Raw genomic sequence first — 27,563 nt, 5'->3', positions numbered from 1 at the left:
CAGCCTGCCTCGTGGTGAAGCGAATCCCCACGCGCCGAAGTTGTTAAAGGCCTCGAAACTTCTCTTCCTGCAGCTCAAGTTTGGGTATTACCCGCTGCCCTGAGAGCCACACAGCTTGACTCTGTGCGGGAGCCCGAGCGCCAGCCGGCAGGGGGACCAAACGGAGTGTCCGTCGCCGACCCCAGCCCTGCCCCCCGCCCGGCCGCTGCCCGCGTCGGCTTCTGGGTGGCACAGCCGGGCCTCCAAGGCCGGGCGATTACACATCGCCGTGAGTGTCTGCCCCTCCCTCGGCCACTGAGGATGCGACAGAAATCACAGCGCTGCGTTTCCTTTTATTAATAGATCCTGGCAGAGATGATACATGGCAAACTTAATTTTATTCTTAAGGTCATGGTTTGGATAACTAGACAACCAATCAATCCGGTGATGGATAGCCCTGCTCTCTCTCCTCCACAGAAGCACAGGTGGGGAGACCACAGAGCACCTCCCTCCTCCCCAAAGACAAGGCCTGGTCCTCCGGGGGCCCTGGCCGTCCAAGCACCGTCTCCCTGCCGGCTGCCGTTTCCCTGGTTCAGTGATGGCGAGGGTGCGTTCACACACCTCCTAGAATGTAAAGTTGACGGTGGCCTTCGAGGCGGAGCGTCAACCTAGCGCCCGTCCCGTGGGCGCGCCTTTGCCGTGTGGTTGCTCCAGGAGTGATGCTGGCCTGCTGATTCTTGGGGGAGAGATTCTGAAAAGCCAGTGGCTTTTTTTTTTTTTTTTTTTTTTGGTCTTTTTGCCATTTCTTGGGCCGCTCCTGCAGCGTATGGAGGTTCCCAGGCTAGGGGTCAAATCAGAGCTGCAGGAACGCAGGATCAGAGCCGTGTCTGTGACCTACACCACAGCTCACAGCAACGCCAAATCCTTAACCCGATGAGCGAGGCCAGGGATCGAACCCGCAACCTCATGGTTCCCGGTTGGATTTGTTTCCACTGCGCCACGATGGGAACTCCCACTTCTTCATTACTTGCTTGGAGTTTCTCCAAAGCTCCTGGTGCGCTTGTGGCTGGAGGCTCTGACGGCCTCCTGACGCCTAGATGTGTGCATGGACCACTGGGAGCCGGGGCCTTCATGGGGCTTGAGGAGGCTAAAGAACTGAAATTAGGGAGGGTCCTTGGTCTTTATGTCATGGTCTCTGGGCACCGCCTCGTTTCCGTGGGCGACAAGGGCGAATCTCTTCCAATTCGTGGTCTCCAGAACCCCGTTGTTTCTCCATTCACACAGTTTATATTTTGATTTTTGTGGTTAAACTAACTCATCACTTCCCTTTACCCCCTTGGTCTGGTCCAGTAAAGCGAACCAAAAGACGAATTGAAAAAGCCCGAGGAGAAATGTTTAGGAATTGGTTAAGGTTGCCTTTGATTCGTAAGGAATGAGATGAAGCCCTATTTTGCTGACTTGTTTCCAAAAATAGGCAAGAAAGCTCATGTTGTTACCCTTGTTATCTGGAGTCCAAAAATCATCTGCGTTGCATGGAAAAGTCTGGCCACGTTTGCCTTGGTGGGAGATGCAGTGGCCTTTGGGCGTCTTTCAGATACAGAAGTGAAAAGGAAGAAGGGCGGAGGGATTTCTCCACGTTGGTTCTCCTGAGTGAACCCGCCGTGGGAAGAACCAGGGCCCGTGTGGCTCTGGTTCACGGTAGATTTGACTCGGGTTCCTGTGGGCTCAGTCAGGATGCTTTGAGGTGCAAAAGAAGGACAAAGAGGAGTTCCCGCCGTGGTGCAGTAGAAACAAATCCGACGAGGAACCATGAAGTTGCGGGTTCAATCCCTGGCCTCGCTCAGTGGGTGAAGGATCCAGCGTTGCCATGAGCTGTGGTTTAGGTCACAGACACGGCTCGGATCCCACTTTGCTGTGGCTGTGGTGTAGATCAGCGGCAATAGCTCCGATTCGACCCCCAGCCTGGGAACCTCCATATACCATGGTATGGCCCTAAAAAGACAACAACAACAACAACCACAACAAATAGAAGGAGAAAGAAATGAAAACCTTGAAACGCTTAAGCAGAGGAGGAGGCGAGGCTGGGAGGCTGGCTGGTCACTCGAGCCCTCGCACTGACCCTGCTCCAGCTCCCACTCTGCCACATTAGTGCCCCAGTTTGGTCCCGAAGTGCTCTGGGGAGGCAGGGGCTCGCTCTTCCCCTCATGTCTTTTGACTGACAGGTGGTTTTCTGGGGACAGCACCTTGCAGTTCCTCCTGGGACTGCCCTGACTTGGCTGGTTTACGTAAACCATCCCTTGGCTCCTGCAATAAGCACTCTCCGTAACGGTTGCACCGAAGACTCTGGAATCAAACTGATTCCTCAGAGAAGAGTAATGATTTTTTATTTATTAATGCATGTGAATTTATTAACTTGGAGAATTGAGGTCTTAGGTTATCATACCCAAACATTTCTGTTTTATCGTGCCCCCTATTAAAATAAGCCGTACCTTTCAGGGAAAACCTTGGGAACCGAAGGTTCTGGTAGCGGGCCTCGGAGCAGACGGAGCATCTGTCCGGGTATTAATCGACTTTCCCGGATTGCATATTGAGCTGATTCGTCAGGATCCATGAAGCTAGTGGACAGTATGACATTTCAAGTGCGAGGAGGAAGGTCCATGCTATGGTCGAAGGAGAAGGTCAGGCGCATCTCAGTTAATGTTAATCAATGATCAGAGGCCAGTATGTCACTGCTGGATGTTCTGGCTCATTTTCATTGTTAACCTCATGTGCAGGTTCAGCAGCAAACACCAGAAGTGTTTGTACACGTGAAAACTCAGAAGAGCTTGCTCCGCGAATCCTCTTGGACTGGCCACGCTGTCTCCCTCCGTCTCCGTGGTCCCTCCCCCGCCTCTCCGCCCCCTGTCTGGAGTCTGGCCTTGCTGCCCCCTCCAGCCCCGGGGAGCTCCTGGAGGTGCTCGCTCGCTTGCTGCTTCTGGCCAGCATCACCCTGCCTTCTGGAGCCGTCTCTGCTTTGAACATGCGACTCTTACTTAAGGGCATTGGTCAGCCACCCCGGGGACCCTGGGGCTTCAAGAAGGGTAAGGTAGACTCACGCTGTTGGTGCTCACAGCCGTTTGTAGGGCCTGGGGCAGAGTCTGGAAATGAAAATGTATGAAATCTGGTTGTCTCGGCACCTGCCGTGGCCGAGCTGTACCGTGTCATACACAGCTGCTCGAATGTACGTCTCACATCTGGAGAGGTGCTCTTGCCTCTGGGGGAAGTGCTGGCCTTGGTTCGCAGAAGTCATTTCTGGTGCTGAAAGAGGGTTCTTTGAAGGGGGAGCCACAGGACAGCTTCCTCCCGTGGCCTAAGTGGATGTGCCCCCCTCCATTCTGTAGGGTCCAGGCCAGCCCTGCAGAGGAGCCAGTGACCATCGGGAGGCTGGCCAGAGGCGTGACGCTGCCCCACTTGAAGAGAATAAATCTAAATTACAGGTTTGTTCCCTGAAAAGCAAAGCACCTCAAAACTTTACATTTTCTGGAAGTTAAATTTAAGAATGGTTGTTGGAACCAAATGTTTTTCTGCCATCAATATTAATGACATATCTTAGTTCATAATCTGTGTTGCTAATATTTCCTCTCTAGCTTAAAAAAAGTAAATTCTAAAGTAGTATTTCAAGTCTTCTGAACAATCTGGAAAGATATTTTAACAAAACAAGTCAAATATGAGAAAAGAATTGGACATGTATACATTAATATTTAGTGTCTGTTTATTATGAGCTGTTTATCTCCTTTTTTGTTGGACAAGTTTTTAAACAGCTTCTTCTTCTTCTTCTTCTTTGTGTGTGTGTGTGTGTGTTTGTGGTCCTTTTTAGGGCCACACCTGCAGCATATGGACGTTTCCAGGCTAGGGGTCCAGTCGGAGCTGTAGCCGCCGGCCTCCACCACAGCCTCAGCAAGGCCAGATCCAAGCCACGTCCTCAACCTACACCACAGCTCATGGCAACGCCACATCCTTAACTAGCTGAGCAAGGCCGGGGATCGAACCTGCGTCCTCATGGATACTAGTCAGATTTGTTTCTGCTGTGCCAGGATGGGAATTCCTTTAACAGTTTCTTTTGTTGAACCGTGTCTGGTTTGGTTCTACCTCGAGCATTAGCTTGCTGTGCTCTTAAGTTCTCGTAAAGGTTTTTAATCATTGTACCCCATTGTCTTTGCAGAGAAAAAGCTAAGTGGCTGATGTCTTGGGAAGCCTGAGTCCCGTCAGTTGGCAAGAAGCGGCGAGGAGCAGAGGGAAGGGGCTGCAGCCGTCTCGCTGGGGCAGTTACAAGAAAAGAGGAGACAGGTGCCATTGGCCAGAGCTGTGTGCGTCGGGCTAACCCAACGCCGACCCTCTGGACTGGGCTCTGGGATAGCAAGCGCTGGGCCGATTTCAGAGAGATGAATGCAGGCATCGCTTTAACTGTGGGCCACGTGGAAATCTCACTCCCTGCAAAGCAAGACGCTCGCCCCGCCCAGCCCCGAGCTTCGGGGAGGCCTCCTGCCCTCGTGGAGGTCGGTCTGCACCCGAGTTCCTCGCTCCTTTCCTCCCCCGAGTGGTCCCCTCCCCTCCCGAGAGATGCCGTTGCCCTTTCTCTCCTGTCGCCCAGGACAGAGCGCCTCACCCGCTGCCCCATCACCGTCAGTACGATCAGTATGTGTCCACGACCGACCCGGCTCGAGCCCAGACCGTCGATACCGACATAGCCAAACACTGCGCCTCCAGTCTGCCGGCGGTGGCACTTGCCCTGGGCAGGCCCCATTGGCACTCCCTCAAGGACACCTACGAGACGCTGGCTTCCGATGTGCAGGTAAATACAGCCTGCTCAGAGGCGCGCACGGGATAGGACGGGCTGCCTAGTTGGGGAGAGAGGGCTGCCGCTACAGGGCTCGCCAGTGTGTATTTTAGGGGGCACAGTGGGCATGGTTACTGGTCTTGGAGGAAGTAAAGCCTGCAGTGGTCAACACCGGGCAGTATCTGTCTTCCTCCAGAGACGGCCTCCGGCTCTTGGTGACACTGAGTTGTGCTTTTGCCTTTGTGGTCGGTGTGTCTGCTGTGCGCCCCCAGCGGAAGGTACGTCGGACCCTGGCCTTCTCTGTCCACGAGCCGGCTGTCATCCTCGGCAATCAGCTCACGGCCGCCGACCGGGTGCCCATCTTCAACGGATTTTTAAAGGACCTGGATGCAGTGCGCACAGGCGTTCTTAGGCACCTGTGTGCCTTTCTAAAGGTAGGAAGAAGGATTGAAAGCAACAGACTCCCCGCTTCAGCACCGTTGTTTAAACCCCTGCATATGTAAGGTATCAGTGAAAAAAACAAAAGGCAGCTGTCTGGGTTTTTTCCAGTTGAAACAGATCATCCCGACCCTAAAGTGGGTGTTCTTTCAGCGATGGGTGGCTATTTTTTATAGCTTTCCTCCTAATCGCCCTGGCCCTTGGAGCTCTAATTCCACGGAGGCTGGTAGACAGATGGCCCAGCACACTGCAAGAAAGAAGGACTGGGCTCCCTGGGGGTGTGTGACGTGCCGGCGGTCAGCTAAGAGAAGAGCCCTCTGAAATCCAGTCTCAGCTCTGCACGAAGGACTCTTTCTTACAAGACGTTGCTGCTTCCCTGCTTGCCATTTTTTTTTGTCCCCCCAAAGGAATGATGAGTGTGAAAGTAAGAGTTAAAATGACCCAGGGAAGCTAATTACTCGCATCCTCACGACCAAGAGCTGCCCTTGATGGGCTCTGGTACGTGCTGTGGCGCCCAAGCAGGAGCGCGGGGCAGCGTCGCCTCCCCGGGAGGCAGCCGTGGCATTATCTTGCGAGCACACACGTGCTGGCTTGTTTTTCAGGCAGGAAATTATGAAAGAAGGCCGAGTGGGGGGCATGTGGAGACACACACAAGCGCATGCACTGGCCAGGGGAGAGGGGTGGAGGCGTGCAGGGCTGCACCTGACGGCTGTTAAGAGCAAAGCTAATACACAGCCAGGCGGGGTAATGGAGCCCGAGGCGTCAGGGCATGGTTCTTGCCGGTGACAGATGTAGGATCTGAGGTATAATAGCACAGCACACTGGGGGACATGTGGAAGGATTATATATTTTTCTCTACATATACATTTTTAAAAAATAGTCGCTTCATGAAGACAAGAGGAGAGAATGCCTTTATCAGCTTCAGGCATTTGCAGTGACCCATAACAGCAGGAATTGGAGGTTTCCATGTGACCTGGCAGAGGACGTAAAACCTGTTTGGGGCTATGAGAAGGCAAATTGGAATAATTCTTAATTTTCCTACCTTATAATTGATTTCTAAAGCAGCAGTAATGGTGTTCTTTGGGATAAAGAGATTATGTTTTTATTAAGGGATAAACTGAATTCCAAAGCTCGAAGTTCCAAATACCACAGTCTCCGGAGACATTCATTTTCAGAGGCAGACAGGGCGAGAGTCACTTTGGAATTAGAGTGTTCTGCTGTTCTAGAAGGCAATTTATTCGAACCAAATAAAAGATGAATCACCCGCTCTTCAATATTCTCCTCTTAATCGGAGCAGTTTTTTGCCAGAGCTTTCTTGAACATTCTGAGTGCAGCCCCTCCCTGCAAAGGGGGGTGGCGTGGCTTCTACATTTCAGCTCCTAAAGAAAATTCTGCTACAGGGAGAGATACGAAAAGGTCTAACCCAGATGAGCTGATTATTAAATAAAAACGTCCCCCAAGGAGGCTCAGATCTGTACATCATTTTGTGTGCGAAAGAGTCATTTAATTCCATTTCGTGCAGGCAAGAGGAATGCTATGAAGGGTTTAGGGATTCTGAAAGGGCAAAAGCGTCACTTTAAGTAATTCTCCTTTCCGAGGCTCTGATGTGCTCTCCGCAGTACTGAGGGGGTTTGTGTGTGCGTGATGTTGTTGTTTGGGTTTTAGTTTTCACCTTGCCGAGATTTATTTCAGTATCTCTGGTTTTCATTTTTCTTGTCCTCAACTAGCAATCTCTCGAATAATTGTCTTCCCTGTAGAAACCCATCAAGCTTTTGCAGCTCTTCAGGATATGATGTGGCCGATGCCGGGGGCAAACTAAAAGATTTTCTCTTCGCTGTGATCCTTAATCATTATGCTTAATTTGAGAGATTGAGGCTTCAGTCATTATGCCATGTTCCCGGCGTATTATTATTCTAAGAGAACGGAGAAAAACAGGCCCACGTTTTTTTCCATGAAGGCATCGCGCCCTCTAGCGGCAGAACTCGGGAACTCGGCGAGGTCCGTCTCGAGCTGGGCTGGCCCGCTTGCCCGGGGATGGAGGCCCCGGACGGGATGGGGATGGGGACGGGGATGGGGTCGGCGCGGGCGGTGGGCACGGAGCCCGGCCCCGGGGACCAGGATGGGAACGGGGACCCGGGATGGAGTCGGACCTGGGGACCGACTGGCCCGCTTCCGCGGCCGGGGACCGGGGACGGGGACACAAGGACGTTGACGATGTGGAACCCGAGCCGGTGCCGGCTGCGATGACCCGCTTCCAGGGGCCCGGCCGGGCCGGCTCGTTTCGCCCCGACGGCGTTATCTGCGGGCGCGGGCTATCTCACATCTCTGCGGTGGTTATTGATGCCAAAGCCACTGATAGGAATGCTGTGCTTCCGTGACCATGATATTGGCATCATTTTTCTGAAAACAGTGCCTTTCGATATGAAAGTATTCACCGGTACTCCTGGCTTCTGGTTCTAACTTCCCTACAATCTCTTTTTCATTTCCTTTCTATGCCAGTGTGGAAATAATGCCATTTATTTTCATACGCTTCTCCCCATTCCCATTTAGAAAATATCGAAGGCTTTGGTAGGTTTTTCCCACCAGCCATCTGATGAATTTTTTCCCTGCGAGTAAAGCGGTCTGGCTCTCCAGGCGGACCTCGCTGGACTGAAAAGGCTTGTGCACAGTGCGTGAGCCGGCCAGCAAAAGCAGAAAATTTAATTTGCAGCTTCAGGAACGCTGCGGAGACAGTGAAATCTCATTTGTTTCCCCTTGATCTGTTGATCTTTGGGAACTTCAACATTCTGGCTATTTTTATGTTATCTGATTTTTAAAGTTTTATGTGCTTTCGAACTGATAACCTAAAGTTGAAATATTAAATCTCTATTCATAAATTTCTCAGCCTCTGTTTTACAAAGTTTAATTTATATCCTTTTTGTTTGATTTGTGTGTGAGAGAGAGATGAAGAAATAAGATTTTTTTCTTTCTCTTTTTTTTTTTTTTTCTTTTTTTGCATGGCCGTTTTCACCCAGGTCTCTGCTTCTGTTGATCTCCCAGCCTGGCTATTTTTATGTATAAGATGAAATAAGAGTAAAGAGAGATTCGTAATGTGTTTTCTTGTCCCATAAACAAATTTCTTGTTTTTTTTCTTTAATTTCAGACAGCTTATACTGATTTTGGAACTCTGTAATTCCAATGATGTTTATGATTTTTTAATGCAAATTCCATTAAAGCTGTGTGCCGATAAAGTTTCTGAAGTTCGGTGGCTCTCCTTCAAACTAGTAAGAAATCATGACCTTTGATGATGTATATAATACATTTTTATTCTAATTTTTAGAACAAGGAATATTTATGTTTCTTTCATTTTAACTCCTTTATCCCCCCCGCCCCCGGCCTTAATTTGTCAATCGACCCATGAAAGCGGCTGTTAAGTTTTGAAATTAGGGACTGTGTTATAGCTTTATCAATCTGTGCGATAGCTATCTTTTTTTCTTTGAAGACAGCTGTTTTGTTAAGGCGAATGCTCGAGTGATGAAAATTGTGGACAAATCACTTTATATGTGAAACCCCTTAAACAGTGTCTTCGTGTTTTTCTAAAAAACAGGTTGGGTTTACTCTGTAGCACGGTTTTGTAGAAAAGTACTGAGCAAAGACTCCAGCCTAGACAAGCCGATGCCATTTTATGAGGGCTTATATCAGCTGTGAATACTGAGGGGAAAAAAAACCCACACTTGAAAATACTGCTTTACTAAGGTACCCTGATGGCGTTAAAATTTTATAAAAATGACATGTTCTGAAAGGTAATGCTTTAGTTATTATGCAAGGGGACATTGTCCAAAATTTGGAATCTTAAGATTAATAATGTATTTGTCTAATGCCAGTCCCTTTTGAAATCTCATTTTTATGAAGGATTTTATATGCGTGAGTGTGTGTGTGTGTTGCCATAGATTTAAACATCTTTTCCCCTCTGTGTTCTAATGATTACTGCGACAAAAATGACTCTCTCCCATGCTTATAGATTCATTTTAAAGGTGGGAGGGTGCATAAAAATGTCTAGTTTCCATGTAGAGTAGTACTCATAATTCAAATAGATGGCAGTATTTTAAATTTGCTCGTCTGATATTTTTCCCAGGTGGTGGCAATTCTGCAGAAGTTCCGTTCAAACAGTGAGAGTGCCCTGGGATTAAATTTCATCAAGGAGCTCACGCTAAGATTCGGGCACTGTTCGAAGTGGGTCGGCAGGCAAGCTTGGGCTTTCATGTGTCAGGTTAGCACCACCTGGGGGACATGTCTGCCCTGGACGGATGTTTGCCACGTGCATTTCATGAACATCAGGAAAAGCATCCCCGCTCTGGCGGAGGGACTAGCCAGGAACTTGGGGATCAGCACACCGAACCCTCTTCACCCCCAGGAGATTGTTGAGCAACCCAGTCAGGCCCAGGGACGTGCCCGGGGTTACCAGCCTGCATGGGCATTCAGCCCCTGGAGCATGACTGAGCATCTCCTGTGTGCCAGGCACGCCCCGGATGCTGGGCACAGAGGCGGACAACCTCCTGTGCTCCCAGCACCTCCTGTCTGGTGAGCAGGGCCAGGCGCAGCCCCATTGCCACGTCCGGTCCAGGGCTGCTCATCACGGTGTCTCCCCTCAGCAGGGAAGGAGGAGGTTGGGGTGGGGAACAGAGCAAGTCCGGGACCATTAAGTCTCTTTAAGTGTGAAGTTCAGGGCCTGCTCGGCTCCTTGGGTCACCCTCTCTACTTAGCATCGTGGGGATGAGAGTGCGATTTGTGTCTGGCTGGGGTGGTGGCTGCCATTTCTTGATTGCCTCTGAGGGCCAGGCATCTCATCCCCCGTCTGAGCCTCAAGAGTAGCAGCTACCCTGTCGTGAGCGGGGCGCGTCCACGTACCTTGTAGACCACTTTCTTTAGATGAAGGAGTTGAAGCCCAGAGAGGTTAAGTAACTTGTCAAGATCACACAGGAAGTGTCAAGGCATGATTTTTTTCTGCTACAGTGTTAACAACTTTAACTTCCCCTCATGCACATATTCTGTCAAAGGCTGAGGGCACACACAGTGGGATGAATCTCCACGAACCCATCACCCAGCTTCATCTCAGAGCTGTGATTGGACCAGACGCTGGGCTCCAGAGGCTCTTTTCTGTCCCTCAGCAGCACCCCATCGCCTCTGAAGGACTCACCGGTGCCCCCCATCAGCCTTCGGGGTATCACGGGGGCGCTTTGGCTGCCGGCTTGGGGCCCTGCGGTGGCTGCAGACTTCAGTGCCACTGTCAAACCCTGCAGGCCAGAGGCCACAGACTTGTCAGGAAGAGGTCAGTGCCACACGTTAGTTTCAGGAAAAAGGGTAGACGAGATATTTTAGCTTTTATTTCAAAGTTCTTTCTCTGGAATGTAGACAATCCATGATGAAACAGGAGGAAAAAGGCACCAACCAATTCTGTTTAAGAAAAATCCTTTTTTTTTTTTGGTGCTTTCACTAATGAAATACTTAGAAAGCCCGCAATAACACAAGCAAAAAGAAAGGGTACCTGCCAAGCATACCTCCCGGGGTCCTAGGGATTATTATTTACATGCAGCGGGGGTTCGCAGCCTGGCGGTTAAGGGGCCGACTTTGGAGTCCAAACCTGCTCGCTCGTAGGGGGTCTCCTGTTTCCCTGCCGAGGGGCCTTGGGCATAGCACTGTCTCTGCTGCCTTTCAGTCTTCTGTGGAGCGGAGTCCCGGGGTCCAGCCCGCCCCCGCCCCCGGTGAGGTCCTGAGGCTTTAGTGAGCTGATGCCCCCAAGGTGCCTCGCACGGTGCCAGGCACCTGGGATGCTCTCAGTCACAGCAGCTGCTGTTGTGACTCTAGTGGGAAAAGATCTAGAGGATTCGGAAACCACATTCCTGGCTTGGACTCTCCTCCCTGCTGCTGCTGCTGCTGCTGGTCCTGAGACCTTCCAGTGTCACCCCCACACTGGACTCACCTGTAAAACTCGGCTCGTTCTGATTCCCCCAGCTGGCTGTGGGAATGAAGTGAGCGAATGCACGTGTGAGCTGAGCTGCAGTGGGCAGAGGCTGGTGGTTATGACAGGAGCAGCATGGGTTGCTTGTTCACAGAGGGCTGGACACTGGATTGGGGTCTGGGGTCTAGCTGTCCCATGGCAGACATGGTCCCTGCCCTCAGGGCCCGAGTCCTGGGGAGTCACGGAGGGGCAGGCTCCTAACCCTTACAGGCGGGCGCTCCTCGGCCTTTGCAGAGTTGATCTGCCATCCTGCTTGCTTCTCCCCGGTACAGGTGGCTCAGAAGAGTGAAGCCAGTAAGGCAGCGGGTTAGGCCCTGAACCTAGGCCTGTGTGACTCAGCAGCCTCTGCCGTCCCCACCGGGTGCTGGGGGGCAGCACTTGTGCCCCAGAACTTGGTCAAGACAGAAAACGTGAACTGTGTTTCTGACCAAATTCAGTCATCGAGATTTTAAAATTCCGGCGCGCACCCGCACACCGCTCCTCAGACCAGAAGATCCTGAAATTGCTAATTTGGAACATTCCTGAAGGAGTCGTAATTTGGAATGTTCCTGAAGGAGTCGCTCTCGTTTTCTTTTTTCCGCCATCTGATCACTCCTGGAGAATGTCCCCTGTTTGGCCATGGCCTTCTGTTCGTCCAGGCGGCGGTGAGCAAGGAGGGGATCCCAGTGGGCCAGGTTGCTGAACGCTTCCTTCCCAGCCCTTTATGCCTCGCGGCAGATCCGGTGCCAAACGCAGGAGTTCCGCTCGCCAAGACTCTAAAACAGACACTGTTGGAAAAGGGTGTGCGGACCGTTGCTCTGAGCTTACAGATTTTAAACCTCATCAGGCAGCAGCTGGATTTCTCTTTAGGGAATTGTGGCCAATTTTGTGAGAACCTACTTCAGATGTATTATATAAATTGATGTATTAATTTGTATGTATGCATAAAACATGTTATTCAATGACTAAGGAAATTAATAGTTGTTTTATATTTAGTAAACATAGTCTCACATGCAAAATACTACGCGGTGTTCTAGAAATGAGGGAAACTTTTTCTATAAATTGTAATGACAGAGTTATGAAAGGCAGTGAATTTAAGCCTTAACTATGACTAGGTTTAAATGGTATCAACTTTGTAGTCAGTTATTTTAAACCTGAACAGGGTGTAATATAAGACTCTGTCCCCTGGAGAGGTCACATCTGCACCCCGTGTACAGGAGGACATCTATTTTTTTTTTTTTTTTTTTTTTTTTTTTTTGCTTTTTAGAGCTGCTCCGGGCACATGGAGGTTCCCAGGCTAGGGGTCAAATTGGAGCTATAGCCCCTGGCCTATGCCACAGCCACAGCCACCCCAGATCCAAGATGCGTCTGCGACCTACACCACAGCTCATGGCAATGTCGGATCCTTAATCCACTGAGCAGGGCCAGAGATCAAACCTGCAACCTCATGGTTCCTAGTCGGGTTTGTTTCCGCTGATCCACGACGGGAACTCCTGGGAGAACATCTCTCCTGCTCTGCAGGCACCTTTCTTGCCTCTTCCCTCCCATCCTCTGCCCCATCTTGCTAGCAGCCTGCTTTCCCCCTTCCTGTGGTCTGTGTTGCCCATTCTTTTGTATTGGAGAGAAGAAAATATTGAAAGATTTTTAGTTAGAGCTTTAAAAATATGCATACTGGAGTTCCCGTCGTGGTGCAGTGGTTAACGAATCCGACTAGGAACCATGAGGTTGCGGGTTCGGTCCCTGCCCTTGCTCAGTGGGTTAACAATCCGGCGTTGCCGTGAGCTGTGGTGTAGGTTGCAGACGCAGCTCGGATCCCGCGTTGCTGTGGCTCTGGTGTAGACCGGTGGCTGCAGCTCCGATTGGACCCCTAGCCTGGGAATCTCCATATGCCCCAGGAGCGGCCCAAGAAATAGCAAAAAAAAAAAAAAAAAAAAAAAAAAAAAAAAAATGCATACCTATTCTTAGACGTTTGTCTTTAAAATTTAGGAAATCCTCTTTGATTAAAGCAATTTTATCATTTGAAAGGACTTATCCTGTGAAGAAGTGATTTGTTGTCCTGAGGTGCGGTTTTTAAAAAAACCCCAAACAAGAGTATGTTTCAGAACACAGTTCATGGCACATGTGACTCAGTTTCCTGCGTTGGCTCACTAGCATATTTTAGAAATGCTGGTAACCCTCATCTTGAAGTCGTCAAAGAGACCGTCTTAGCTCTGCAGTCTGACCGGGACCAAGACGTTAACTCGTTTGCCACACTGGAGCCAGAGCAGCAGACTGTCACAGACACTGCGGTGCTAGAAACGCGGAATCAACCACTCCGGTCACACACAGTCCGGTCGATTCATGCTTGGCGCCTGTGGCTTGACCGTGTTGAAGGGGACCTGAAGGTCCCGCGCCTGCCTGGGGAGGAAGGGTTTCTGAAACTTTGGTAGCTGTGCACTCAGTTGGCCCCTTCCCCGTCTGCGGTCACAGGGGCTGCCCCCGGGGCGGGCCAGGCCCATGCTGCGCTCCTGTGCCCCCCTTCCCTTCCGACGGGGAAGTCTGCGAGAAGGTTGCAGAACTGGGCGCCAGCTGGGCGTGGGGTCTCCGAGGCATCAGACTGCCCACGAGTGTTTGTCTTCTCCATTACAGGCTATGTTATTACCCCCCCCCCCAATAAGGTGCTTTATTAGAAGCTTTTAAGTCTTTAATAGACTTGCATATTTGCCTCTTCCCACATGCTTTCCTATGAAATATAGTTTATGGTATTCTATTTTATTTTTAACTGAAATACTGTACATATGTAAATAATTCTTGACAGGAAGAAAATCTATTAATGTAATAGTCGCCTCCTATCATTGAGCAGGACACATACATCATTTAAATTTATGCTCCACTTTGAGTTGCTGCAAATATAGCCCAATCTGTTTACTTTTGAAAAATGCGAGTTAAAGAAACCTATTAGGGAGTGATTTATGGCAGCCTTTCTAATATTGTACTTTTGCTATAAACTGTCCTTGGAACTTTTCCTCAGCATTCATCTCCTCCTCTTCCGGCAGGAACTGTTTCCATAAGATAACGTGTCGGCCTTTAATGGAAGCCTAAAGCAGAAAGGCCTTTCATTCTTATATGGATGTCTTATCATTTGTTTAAGAACTCGGGTGGGGGGGGATTGATCACTGAGAAGCGTGGATGACGACTTTAAATCTGATGCTTCAGAATCTCAGCGAAACATAGGAAACCAGAGTTCTGACTGGTCTGTGTAGTTTGGCCACAAGTAGCAGTGATTTGGGGGGGTTCAGTGATATAGTCTTCAAATTGACCTAAGTCCACAGAACTTAGACTTCATGCTTTTAAAATTTAGGCTAAGAGAAAGGGACTCTGTAATTTAAACAGGCTTTACATTAACAAATAACTCGAGGTTCTACAAGCATTTGATTAAACTCCTTGTACATACATACTGATGTTATGTTTCTTGTTTCTATTTTTATTTTCTCAAAGCCAGGCATGAGGGGAGGGGGCAGCAGCCCATTTGGGGTCCGAGAGCTCGCTGCCAAGGGCGTGTTAGCTGTTTCCATTCTTCCCGTGGCTCTTTTTCTTATCTTTCTTTTCTTTCTTTCTTTTTAAAAATAAGATCTGGAGCTATATATTGAGTTTCCTGGTATACAGGATGTTCCTCCCCCAAATTCCACGGGCTGACTCTGGAAAAAGAAAGGAAGGAATCTATACCGTGCCAAAGAAAATAAGGCACATGTATGAGAATTGCAGATGGTAACCCAACATTTTGGCAACTTGAGCAGAGAGTGAGTTAATACTTTGGAGACTACATATAAAGGGGGAAAAAAATCCATCCATCTTATATTCAGTACTTGCCTAGAGTAAATAGATGGAGCTATTGTTTTGCTTTGGTAACAAGCAATTTTTACTTTTTTTAATTGCCTAGAAATTGAGAGTGTCATATTGTTAAAAATCTCTTGATCTAGCAGCAAGTAGACTTCTTCAACTGGAATCTGGTATTCTGTTCAGAGCTTCATTTTTCCATTAAGAAAAAAAAATTCGCTTGAATTTGTGAGGATGGGTTCGATTTGCATATGATTTGCCTGCGGAATCAGATGTGCTTGTAGAGGTTGTCAAGACTCTTTGGTAAATAATCTGACCTTTAAGTTTTGAGTGTCCGTGTTAAGATTTTTCTGTAACAGGAATGCCTTTCCAGTGAGAAGACATTTTTATGACTGTATCTTCCCTGCAAAAAGTATGTTTAAAGCTCACATTTTAGTCTTGGTTTGTAACAGCTGAGATGTTTCTAAGATTGTTCTGGTTGCCCTTGCTGTTCTCATGGATTCAGCGCCCTACCCACTGACTGGTCACAGGTGTGGTTGTGAGTGTGTGTGATTTCACCACCTGACGTCCCCTTCCTGTTGACTTAAACAGCCAGTTTCTTCCCGAGTCAATGGAAAAGCACCAGCTGGTTTCTTAAAGGGGTCTCAGCGATAGAACCATCTCAGCGCCCCCCCCCCCCGTGACATTTCACCCTTGTTAAGCATTTTCATCAGCACCTTTCCCACTCCAAGAATTCGAGAACGTTTTCAAAGTTGATGGGTCGTGATGGAGCTTTGCAGATTTTCAGAAAGATCTGTCTTCCACTTCCGGGGTGCGACGTATGGGGCTTTTTCACTGTCAAGTTGGGCCAGATCTGCCTAAACGGAGTCCTGTTTCTGCAGTGTGGGTTTTTTTCCGTTCATGCTAGAAATGCGATTTTTAAGCATGACTAAAGACTGCACTTCACAACTCTCTGCTTTACCCAGCGATGATTCACGCATAATTCCTCCAGGTAGTTGGCCCCAAATTGTGCAATGATTGTGTTTTAAACAGACACGGAGAAGAGATCACAGGTGCCTAAACGGCCACAAGCCGCTCCGTTTTCCAGGTTACAGGAACTGACATTAAGAGCAACTTGGAAGCTGCGAGAAGGAGTTGGGATGTGGCCGGAGCTGGGTGCGCCGGGACGCGGGGCCTCTGGGCGGCGATGCCTCTGTATTGATCTCAATAAATCTCCCTCTTACTTGAGGAAGTGCCTGTGCCCTTTCCTGGTTTCAGCCGCGCCACCCGCGTCCACGTGCAGCCCCGCCTTGGTTGGTTAATTGCCGCCCCGGGGGGAGGGTGGGCTCTGTTGTCCCAGAGGGGGCGCCGGGGCGGGGGCGGCGATGACGCGCGGCCACCGCGTGGAGCGGGGATAACGCGCGCCGGGGCCCGGGGGCCGGGGGGCTGGGGGGCGCGCGGAGCCGAGGACGATGCGGAGGGCGGGGGCAGAGGCGCAGGCGGAGAGGTCGTCGCGGGGCGCCGATCGTCCCGACCCCGCGGGCCGCCGGCCAGACGGGCAGGGGGCGGGCTCAGCCCGGCCCCAGCTCCTGGCCGCGCAGCCCGGGGTCCGCACCCGCGGCTACAGCCGTGTTGGGGACCCGCAGGCCGTACACTTGGCGCTCGACGTGGCCTCAGACGTCTTCGTCGTGCGAGTGCTGCTGGAGGATTCCGGGGAAATGTGCCGAGTGACCAACTGCCACAGCGACATGACCGTGCGGGAGCTCAAGGAGGAGCTGGACCTGAGGCTTGGCATCCCCTTCAACCTCCAGCGGCTCCAGTACCTGGACCAAGGTGGCCCCTGCCCGACCCCTTTCCTGGCCGCACGTACTCCCCAGACCCAGTCCCCTTCCCATCCTGCGGTGCAGGAGGGGAAGCCTGCCTAGGAGCACCCCCAGAGGTCAAAACAGACCCCAGTCCCCTGGAACCGCAGGTGGAAAAGCCAGCCCTGACCACCTAAGGAATTCCCAACTGCAGAAAACCCGGGTCCGCCTTAGACCTCAAATCTCCTGGCAAACCCCACCTGTGTTGGGTCTCCAGTCCCAAAGCAAGGTGTGCGACCTGCCTACCTGAGCAAACCCTGTCCTCATCAGAACCCCAAATCCCCAAGCAGCAGGACCCTCAGACCCCCAGACCCCATGTCTTCATCTGGGACCCAAGTCACAGAGCTGGCAGTGCCATCCACACAAGACCTCAAGGGAAACATCTGTTCTCAGTGGGACCCCACAGCCTCAGGCAAACCTGCTGGTCAGGACCCCAGGTGGAGGCAAACTTCACATCCCTGTGCTGGGCTGTGGGCCATCAGAACGCCCCAGCCCTGCCCCAGAGTGAACCCCAAATCTCCAGGGTTACCATGACTACCCCAGAATCCCAAATCTTTCCATAACTGTGTCCTCACAAGGGCTCTAGAGCTCTGAACAAACCCACTCCAGGACCCTCAAACCAAGGCCAAACCCGCCCCAGACTGAACCCCAAGTCCCCAGGCTAACCGTGTGACCATCGGCAATCGTATAGACTCAAGGACGTCAAAGCCTTAAACTCTGCCCTTCCCAGGGCCTCGTCTCTCTCACGAACCGTACCTACGTTTGAACCTCGGATACAATCCCCAAGTGACCCCTGCTCACAACCGAAACCTAGATCCCGGATCCGACTCGACCCAGATCGTGACCCCAGATCCCAGGCCGGATCCACTCGATTCGGAGACCCCAGTCTCTTCTTAACCAGTTGCATACCCGAACCCCAATCCTTCAGCCTCCTCTGTCTACATAAGGATGCCAGAGCCCAAAATGAACTCTGCTCGCCTCTGGACTCCCAGATTCGAAACTAACTCTGCCGGCATCTGAGAGTTGGTTCTCAAACTCACCCTTGCTACACCAAAACCCCAAGCCAGCTGTCTTCGTAAGGGCTCCAAAGCCTGAGACACACTCTGCCCACGATAGGACCCCAAACCTCAAGTCCAGTCTCCCCATATCTGAACCCCTAACCTCCATGGAAAGTATAAGGTTTAAGCCAACCACATCCATGGAAGGAAGCCAAAGTTCAAAATGAAGCTTGTCTGCATGAGAACCCCCAAACTCAAAGCAAACGCTGCTTGCGTTTGAAACCCAAATCCTTCACCACTTTATCCACACCAATTCTAGACCAAACACAGCTTAGATCGGGACCCCAAATCCCAGAGCAGAACCTGTCACCATCGAGACCCCTGAACCTCAGGGCAGACCTTTCCAATTCTTCACCCCCAGTTTCCATACCACCCAGGACTGCATCAGACCCCCAACCCCCAAACAAGCCCTGGCCCCAGAAGGACTCTGCATCCCAGAGCCGACTGCCCCCCAGACAGAAAGCAAAGCTTGCCTTCATCAGAACCCCAGAACCAGAGCAAGCTGCCCTCATCAGGACCCCAGATCTCAAAACAAACCCTAGCCACGTTTAGACCCCGAATCCTGGCACTGGCCCAGTCCGTATCAGAACCTTGAACATCAAGCTGCGTCCTTGTCCATGGCTGGAGCTCAAAGCTAGCCCAACCGGAATCGGAACCCAGTGCCCCAAGCTCACTGTGGCCGAATCCGGACCCCAAGGCCCACTATCCAGACGACCCCCCCCCCCATGGGAGGCACCGTGGGGAGGGGGCTAGGGCCCTGGAGCCCGATCAGCTCCTCCTTCCATTTCTCCTCCACCATCTCCTGCCCTCAGCCCGGGACCTGGCTGTCCCAGCCCCGCCGCCTGCAGTATTTAGGATATGAGAACATGATCAGAGCCCCCGGGCTCCATCGTCTCCCCACCCGGTTGAAATCAAAGCAAAAACACCTTAAGAAAACGAAGATATTAAAAAACAAAACAAAACTCTCTGGGCTCCTGCACAGAGAAAGTCAACAGCTGGTTCTGCAGGGAGCCTGCAGCTATACTGCAGGGGCCGGAGTGAGGAGAGAAAGCTGAAAGCAGCCAGTCTCCTCCCAGAGGCTGCCCTTCCGGGGCTCAGTTTTTAATCTGAGAGGCAGAGCCCTTTTCGATGGAATCCTCAGTGCCGTCTCCCCCTCTAGGCACAAATGACTCAGGGAAACTCAGGTGTAGACGTCAGGCCAGATCCTTTCCTCTGCCCTCTGGGAAGGGGCTTAAGCATTTCCGCCCCCTCCCCCCGAAATATTTGCTTTGCGAGAGGAGTATGTGGGAGATGCCTCCGAGCATTTTCTAGGCTTTGTTTGGAAAGAGGTGTCCCTGCACTTAAGGTGTTAAAAAGTGAAGTGAGCTATGCAAGGACTTAGTGAGAGTCCCCACACACGTAATTCGAAAATTACGTATCCTGAACTACAGATGTCTGGCACCCCTTCTGTTAATTTATTGTCACCAGTGAGCTATGCTGTGCCATAAATTCGAGAAAGCTAAGAGGGAGTGAACGGGATGGAGTGGCTTAACACGGATGTCACAGTCCTGTCACTCAGCCGCACTTAGCCACTGTGAGAAGCTTGATCTCTCTTGCAGTCGCCCTCCTTAGCGCGGATGGCAAACCAAGAAAGAGCGGAGGAGCAGTGGAGATGGGGCTTCTGCTGGTAAATAATCAGTCTGACGCCTCCAAGGTTGCCAGGGAGGCTCAAATGAGATAATGCGTGTGAAAACCCTCAGAGGCGCAGACCTAAAAGGGGTCGAGCATCTTGGCGGCTGAGCCCCGCCCTCCCACATCTGATGTCAACTCTAATCATTTATTTAGCTGGTGATAATTAGTATTTGTCTAGGCTGACGGCAAAGAAAATGTGCTCAGATTTCTCTAAGAGGTGTTTCGCGCATGTGAATGGTGCTGCTGCCGGTGTGAGGAAACGCAGCCTTCCCCGTTCTCTTGAAGTTGTTGGGAAGTCGTGGCGTTGTCTTGCTTAAACTAATTACTGATTATCCTCCGTGTTAGAACCACACATATGACCCTGATGAACCAGAGTTGCTAATTACCCTTCTGGGTTTACATCCACCGTGCGGAGTTGCCAGGAACCGAAGCATGCCACCAGAATTCAGGGTGCGAAATGCATGATGCCAGAGGGAAGGCAGGTCTGGTGGGGGGCCCCGTGTTGCCGGCCACGTGCGCCTTGGTCTGCCCCGATGGCAGAGGGAGGTGACAAACCTGGTTTGTAGAGAGGATTAAAGAATGTGGGTGTTGAGCATATGGGCACCTAGCACTCCACCGTGAAACCCCAAAACTCATGAATGCTACTCGGAATAAGTGCCCTTCCAACCTGGGCAGAGTTGAGATGTTCCATTTTGGGCACTGCTTAGGGGCAAAAGCAAATTATTGTGTTATCCTTAAGCAAGGATACAGGTGGCCATGTCGGAAGATGTGTGTGTCTTGGAAAAGGTAAACTAGGAATTTCCCGTGTGGTGCAGTGGGTTAAGGATCTGGTGTTGCTGCAGCTGTGGTGCAGGTGGCAACGGAAGTGGGGGTTCCATCCCTGACCTGGGAACTTCCGCATGCTGTGGGTGTGGCCAAGAAAAAAGGTTTACTAAAAACAACTTCATTTTAAAAAAGCATTCTATAATCCTCTTCTAGTAATTCTGCCGGTCTTCCTTAGAGTCTGAATTTAGGAAACGTGAGTAGACCCATCCACCCCATTCTTTCGTACGAGTAGGGGCTGTTCTGGGTGGGGACACGGAGGACAGGAGGTCTTCCATCTCAAGCCGTAATTGTGGTGGATTCAAGATGATGTGGCTTACATGACCACGGGGTCTCCGCTGGGGCACTTTTGTCCCCAAGGGACCATTAGGCAATGTCTAGAGAGATTTCAGTGGTCACAGCTGCTGGCATGTAGTGGGCGGAGGCCAGCCATGCTGCTAAACCCCCTACAATGCCAGGCCAGACCCCAGTGCAGAATGCCAGCCAGTCTCAAACATCAGGAGTGCCAAGGTGGAGAAATGATGCCCTAGACCATAATTTGAAAGAACCAGCACATTTTGTCATTAGTACCTCTTTAAGCTAACCGATGACATCCTTTGCCAGAATTGGTATTTAAGCTTAACGTATGTAACTTGTCTAACCACACTGCCCCACGCCTGTAACAGCGTGACTTCAAGTTCAAATAGTTCTACTTAGCGATTGCCTCCTACAATGACTTTTATTCACCCGTGTATTTTTTTCGCCATAGGTCAAGTTGTAATTACAGGATTTTATGTCATTGCCATGTGTGTATATATGCCATAGATATATAGGTTGGGCTGCTATTTGGGCTAAGCCAAACTCTTTTTCAACCATGAGCAGATGTATGTGGCGTGATCCGATGAGGTTAGTGCTCAAAGTTCTAAAATTATTGTTGGGATACCTGAGGTCAGATCATCTCTTTGCTAAACTGATGTCATAGTTTATCTTTAATACCCAATTTTTCTTTTTAAAGATAAAATTTTTGCCCATAGGAATTTTGATGGATGAGGCTACCCTGAAGTTCTACGATGTTGTTCCTGGTGGAATTATTTCATTACGTATCTGGCATTATGATGGATGGACGGAGCTGGTTTTGGCGGCCGTGGAAGGAGATTCCAGCAAGGTGTTTTCATGTTTCTTTAAGGGGATATTACACTTCATGAAGCAACCGTCAAGTGTGTGTGTGTGAAGTCACTCAGTCTTTAATGTGAGTGTTTGAGGACACCTTTCCGAGCAGAAAAAAGAGACACCAAGGCCTCAGGTCATCGTGGCCAAAGCGAATGTTGCCCTTTGCTGTTTGGCGTCGCGATTTCACTGGGTCCACATGTTTGTGATGGATAACCCACCCATCCCACCCCCAAAGGATGCCGGGAAGCACATGTGCTCTTCATGTGTGCAGTTTGTAGAGCTGGAAGGCTCCTTTGCCAGCGGAAAATCCCACACACCTTAGCAGTGCTTGGCCCGGATCATTCGATGCTGCAAAAATGCTCCCGGGGGTCTGCCCCCGGCGAGGGGGAGAGACGGCCCAGGGCTTGGCAGCCCGGGGGCGGGTGCCTCTGCTCTGGACCAGGCCCTGAGCTGGCTCCAGGGTGGGTGGCGGGGGTAGGGGAAGGAGGGGGAAATGAACACATCCACCCAACAGTGAAGATGAGTCCCTGAGACACAGGGGAGCAAGTGCTGTTCTTTCTGGAAAGTAGATTTGGGAGGAAAGCTGTGAGCTTGCGGAGGAGACAGAGTTGACTTCCAGCTGGGATGGGGGTCAGGGGAGGCTGGGTGTGGGCGGGGGTCTCGGGAGGGTGGGTGGGCTCTGGGGAGGCAGGGCCAGGAGGGCGGCCAGCTGCGCCTCAGGAGGAGGAGGGCCCCTCACAGCCGTCTGCACAGCCCTCTGGCTGCTCCCCTCTTTCCTCCTTGTCCTCCGCCCTCCGTTGCTCCCCCTCTGCCCCTGACCCTGTGTCTACTGTGTCCAGCCCTGGCTGGCTGGCTCTCCCTCTGGGCCCGCCCGGGGTGGGTCCCGCCCGTCTTGAGCCAGCACTGCCAGAAATCCACCCGCCCGGGGCCCCCACATCCCTGGGGTCCTGTACCGGATGCCCTGCCGTCTTCCTCCCGGGCCCAGCGCCTGACGGCACCACGAGATGATGCTGTTTCAGGGCTATGATTCATCTGGGAGCAGAGTTCAGAGGGTTCCAAAAGTTAACGAGACAATGGGCCCGAAAATAGACCGGAAGGCCAGAAGTCACCACATCTCCAGAGGAGCACGTGCCCCTCTGGGGCGGCCGGGGCGCAGCGGCCGGGGTCTTCCTCCGTGCCGCGGCCCCTTCCTCTGGACACCCAGAAAAGCTATTTTCTCTCTGCAAAACATGGACAGGAAGAGTTTCCTGCCTCCCCGACCTGCCTGACGGTACATCCGTCTTTTCCTGGACATGAGGAGGGCGTCCCCTGGGGGCTTCCGGCTTCCCGGTCAGGGCTGCCCCGTGCCCATCACCAGCCTGCCCTTGGATCCGGGGCAACTGTCCCGAGAGCGAGGACCAGCCAGGTGCACCTGCGCCTCGGCCTGTGCTCCCTCGCACGTGCGTAACTGCCTTTGTCTCGCCCAGCTGTCTTTCCTTGGGGTCACGGAGGACTCCTTCTACCGCACCGCAAACTCGCAGCATTTCCAGGACACGCAGTGGAGGAAGTGGGTCGCCCAGAGGGCGTTCGTGGCGTTGTATATTGCCTCACACAGAGGAAACTTGGAGGCTGTGCAGTACCTTCTAGAGCATGGTAATTCTGGTAGAGCCCAGGACGTTCAGGAGGGGGGGTTTGGGGTTCCCATCGTGGCTCAGCGGTTACAAACCCAACTAGTATCCACCCTGGCCTCGCCCAGTGGGTTAAGGATCCAGCCTTGCTGTGAGCTGTGGTGTAGGTCGCAGATGTGGCTTGAATCCTGTGTGGCTGTGGCTGTGGTGTAGGCTGGCAGCTGCAGCTCTGATTCAACCCCTAGCCTGGGAACCTCCATGTGCCACAGGTGTGGCCCTAAAAAGCAAAAAAAAAAAAAAAAAAAAAGAGTGGGGGTCTTAAGTGTTCTAAAATTAGGTTGTGATGATGGTTGTACGACTATAAATATAATAAAAATCGTTGAATTATTTTTTAAAAAAAGGAATGGGGGTCTTTTGCGGGCAAGAGGGACAGAACGAATGGCTTGTCCTCCTAGTCCCTTCAGCAGCAGTGTCCTGGACCCAAGGGTGTCAACTGCCAGTCAAGGTCCCCCTGGAGCCACTCAGTTCCTGTCTGAGGGGTCTTAGGACGTGTCCATCTGAGGCCCTGTCCCCTCTCTTGGCCAGGTCTCAGGAAGATGCTCTCTGTTGCGGGAAGATGGAGCTTTCAGGGCCCCAAGACACGGGAGCAGCCCAAAGTGCTTCCTGGCTCATTGTGTCTGACCAGACCTAATAGCCGTCTGGGTTATTTCTCCCCCACCCGAAGCCCCACTTCTGCGCTGATCTGAGGGTCTCTCCTTGAGCCAGCATCCCTCTCTTGGTGGTTGGCAGGTCAGCTGGTCTCCTTTCTCCAAGCCTTTGAATTGTGTGTCCCAAACCCCCTTTTCAGCTCTCCTCCACCGAAGGGCAATTTCTCCTCCTCTCCCTCCATCCACAGACAGGGCTTTGCCTGAGGTTCTGCGGGAGTAGCTTTATCGTCCCTGAGTGTGGGGCATTTGGGGCAGAGAGGCCCACTGAGGGAGGGTACACGATAGCCAGACATCCCAGCCCAACAGCTTCCCTGGGAAAAGGAAGAATGGGGCATCTGGTCAGTGATTTGGGGCTCACGAGGGGCCACAGTGAGGGTCTCCCATATCAACTCACCTCCAAATTAGTCGCCCCCTTCCGGCCTTTGGCCTGGACCCCAGGCTCTCTTTGCTGTTTCCCCCGCTTCCACCACCCGAGCTGGCAAAACATCTGGGAAGCACGGGCAGGTGCGCCTGGGACGCTAGAGCCTTGCTCGACTCTGCCCCTCCCTCCTCCGCTGCTCTTTGCACTTCGCCTGCCAGAAGATGAAATACGGGCTCGTCCCAGTCCCGCAGTCCTTTCAGCTCATAAAAAGTCATTTTCACTCTGATGGAACTGTGATGTATTTGAAACACCAGTTAAAAAATTACAGCCAGCTAGGCAGCGTTTTCTGTCCTTTGCAGACAGTGGCTGCGAAGAGGCGCCGGGGCCGAGGCCGGGCGGTGTGAGAACCTATTTAAAACGTTGCCGCACTGCCAGCCATAGCTCATAAAAACCGGCTACCGAAATGTCAGCTGCGCGCAATTGAATTGCCTTGTTTTCTGTGCCATGATATTTGTTACCCAGAACTTGATTCAATTCAACAAGTCCGTACGGGACACCTGTCGTTAGCTCATCCGTCGTCTGGGGGAGGCAGCGAGGAATTCAATTGAAGTCTGTCCGTGAGTCAGGCTGCCAGTCGTCTGTCATTGCCCGGGCATCGCGCTCCGTGCTGGGGACGAAAGCAGCAATGATCCAAACGAGTGTGTTTTCTGCCCTTGTGGAGTTTATGAAAGGAAGGCAGCAAGTGATGACAAATCATTAATTCCACGGTCAATTGTGCATGGCGTGTTCTGGAGGCGCAGACTGAGCAAAGGCAGGGGGGTTTGTGCAGAGGGGCGCCAAGGAAGGTTATCCTGAGGAAGAGAATGAAACCTCAAGAAGGAGAGAATTAAGTTCTCTTGTGGTGCAGTGGGTTAAGGATCTGACGTGGTCACTGCTGTGGCTCAGGTTCGATCCCTGGGCTGGGAACCACCACATGCTATGGGTGTGGCCAAAAAAAAAAAAATTTCAGTCTTTCAAGAAGGATAGAATTAGCACAGGAAAACAAAAGGATGAGAATGTTGTTGGCAAAGGGAACAGTGTGTACAAAGATCCCGGGGCAGGATAGGGGAGCGGGTATATTGAAAGGATAAAGCCGGTGGAAGTGGAGCATGGAGGGAGGGGGGGAAGGGGGCGGTGATGCTGGAGTGAGGAGGGGAGGGGGGGTGAGACGGAGCTCTGAAGATGCCAACAACGGGCTCTGAGCAGGAGCGCGATGGGGCAGCATAGAAAGATCCTTGGCTACTGTAGGAGGTGCACTGGAGGCTGGGCAGTGCTGCTGCAGGGGGCAGAGCGGGGGTGGGGATGCAGCGAGGAAGGCCCCCACTGCACAGGGCGCATGGGCTGGACAGCAGTTACTCCATCTCCTAAACGTTCCTTTCTGGCCTCTCATCTTGAAGGTGTTTCTGAAGGTGCAGCTCCTGGCCAGCCGTGGTCCACCCTCAGCCAACTCTCTTATTTCGCAGGTGCCAACTGCCTGGGCAGATCCCCCGTGGGCAGGACGCCCCTGCACGTGGCTGCAGCCATGGGCCGGCTGGACTGTATAAACCTCTTGCTCAACTATGGGGCCTCCATCAACGACAAGGATGCCCAGGGGGAGACGCCCATGACCCTCGCCCGCCGCATGAACCGCGGCCAGAGCGAGCGGCGCATGTTCCTCTTCTACTGGCTGGTGAAGCTGGGGATGAAGGGCCCGGCGGACCCGGCAGACCCTGCGGTGAACAAGGCTTTTCAGAGAGTCAAGTCCAGGTTTGACTCCACGAAGAAGAAGAAGACGTAGGTCCCACTGGGAAGGTCTGCACATCAGCGTGGCCTCGGGGTCATTTCCCGAGCTCAGATCCACGGAGGCCGGGGTGCAGGTGGGAGGGTGGGGGGTGGCAGGGGAGCAGGGCAGCTCATCTGAATCGGATAGGAAATGACCTGTCCTGTTTGTGCATGAGTTGGGGGGGGGGCTTGATGGAGGTGGTGAGTGGGAGTTCACTCCGTGGCCCATTACAGACAAGCTCCCACCCTCGTCTTTGCCTTTGAGCTCTTTGTGTGCCGGATCCAGTGACGCTGGGACCCAATTACCGTCTCTCCTGTCCAGAACCCATCTAATGCACCAGCATAATAGCGATAATGAGAATAGCCCTGTGCTCACTGGACAAAACAAGAGCAGGAGCATGTCACGAGGTCGTGTGCAGCGTGACCTGTACCTTTCAGCTTGTGAAACTCATGGAACGAGATGTGCCCGCAGCCAGCAACGCCACAGAGTCTTCCGGAACCTTCCCGGGGCGAGAGCAGGGGGTCTGCTGCCTGGGTGGGGGCGGGGTTGGGGGAGAAGCGAGGCTGGAGACGGGCACTCCAGAGCTTGGTTGTCCCCCAGGGGTGCCCGCTTCCTCTTAGCAGAAGGTGAAAAGCTGGCACGGGGTTTGGAGACAGCGTCAAAGAGGATGATGGGTTTGTAGAGAGAATCAGGCTGGCAGCTTCTTTTCTTCCTTTCGCCCATCTATAAAAGGCCAAGCACCCTCCTGCCAGCGTCGTCTCTGCCACTAGACCTGGGGGAGTGCCACCATCCTCACTGTGTGGCCGTGTCTACGCTTAACTCTAGGCTCTGTACCCCGCAAAAGCCCGAAAACCACAGGGCTGGGTGTGGGAGACGAGAGGGAGAGGTGGGGACTGGGGCAAACTGATACATGCCCCCTCGTCTGAAGAGGGCACTGTGACTCAGCTACAGCCGAAAGGCAGGCCACAGGCAGCTAGAGCTTCCCAGAGCTTTCCAGAACTGGAAAGCTGGCTTTTTGATATAAGTTCTCACTTTCACGTGGTGGGTTGAAATGTTTTAAGATCACCAGATGCCACAAAAGGAGGAGAAGGTTTGGGCCACACGGATGGGACTGCCAGCCACTGCCCAATTAACTCGGTTCAAAGAGGAAAGTGGTGGAAGCAGTCTAAGGCTCCTTGGAACCTTCTCGGCTCTGAAGCCGCAGGGCGGGAGCGGTCACGCCTCTTGAGGGGAATCCCACCCTCAGCCGCAGACGTGGTGTCTCTGAAAGCTGTTGATGGGTGACGTTCTGTTTTTTTAAGATGCTGGAACATGGCCGTGTCTCCCGGCCGCCTTGTATCTGACCGACATCCCGATACTGGACCCGGCTTTTACAGCAATTGGCCGCATTTCCTGCTGTTGTGGCAGAGCCAGATCCGTGTTGATGATGTGGCTCTACACTCGGTGGACGTGGCTGGACCCGGCTCAGCAATCTGTTTGACAAATAATAGTCAGGGAAAAAAAAAACATAAAATAACACA

The 27,563-nt window shown here is 51.9% G+C and overlaps 2 protein-coding genes across 51 annotated transcripts in view; both read left to right on the top strand.

Moving 5' to 3' along the window:
- PPP4R1L (protein phosphatase 4, regulatory subunit 1-like) overlaps positions 1 to 16,257 on the top strand; it is a 79,857-nt gene extending 63,600 nt beyond the window's left edge. For 12 of the 50 annotated variants that reach the window (XM_013985496.2, XM_013985491.2, XM_021078399.1 and 9 more), the window contains 8 exons: positions 2,476 to 2,657; positions 2,754 to 3,059; positions 3,360 to 3,455; positions 4,181 to 4,514; positions 4,610 to 4,810; positions 5,068 to 5,229; positions 9,348 to 9,482; positions 10,270 to 16,257. In XM_013985496.2, coding sequence (XP_013840950.2) covers positions 4,401 to 4,514; positions 4,610 to 4,810; positions 5,068 to 5,229; positions 9,348 to 9,482; positions 10,270 to 10,635 — 978 coding nt within the window. In that variant the 5' untranslated portion in view covers positions 2,476 to 2,657; positions 2,754 to 3,059; positions 3,360 to 3,455; positions 4,181 to 4,400 and the 3' untranslated portion in view covers positions 10,636 to 16,257. Of the gene's footprint in view, positions 1 to 2,475; positions 2,658 to 2,753; positions 3,456 to 4,180; positions 4,811 to 4,991 lie in introns of all 50 variants that reach the window. The other 38 variants (XR_002340185.1, XR_002340171.1, XR_002340168.1 and 35 more) reach the window with 33 other exon arrangements.
- On the top strand, positions 16,554 to 26,058 carry ANKRD60 (ankyrin repeat domain 60). The gene is made up of 4 exons (NM_001128449.1): positions 16,554 to 16,838; positions 21,432 to 21,562; positions 23,034 to 23,199; positions 25,745 to 26,058. Exons 1-4 carry the CDS (start codon positions 16,724 to 16,726, stop codon positions 26,056 to 26,058), a joined length of 726 nt encoding a protein of 241 aa, NP_001121921.1. The 5' UTR covers positions 16,554 to 16,723.

The sequence above is a fragment of the Sus scrofa genome, chromosome 17 (genome assembly GCF_000003025.6).
Source record: "Sus scrofa isolate TJ Tabasco breed Duroc chromosome 17, Sscrofa11.1, whole genome shotgun sequence".
In the NCBI taxonomy this organism is placed as follows: Eukaryota; Metazoa; Chordata; class Mammalia; order Artiodactyla; family Suidae; genus Sus; species Sus scrofa.
This window is presented reverse-complemented; position numbering and strand designations above follow the sequence as displayed.

Excerpts from the sequence above, each read along its gene's own strand:
- ANKRD60 (NM_001128449.1), top strand. The coding sequence starts at position 16,724 with ATGTGCCGAGTGACCAACTGCCACAGCGACATGACCGTGCGGGAGCTC. Across the intron at positions 21,563-23,033 it reads TGGAAGGAGATTCCAGCAAG|CTGTCTTTCCTTGGGGTCAC; the intron begins GTGTTTTCATGT and ends TGTCTCGCCCAG. Across the intron at positions 23,200-25,744 it reads GCAGTACCTTCTAGAGCATG|GTGCCAACTGCCTGGGCAGA; the intron begins GTAATTCTGGTA and ends CTTATTTCGCAG.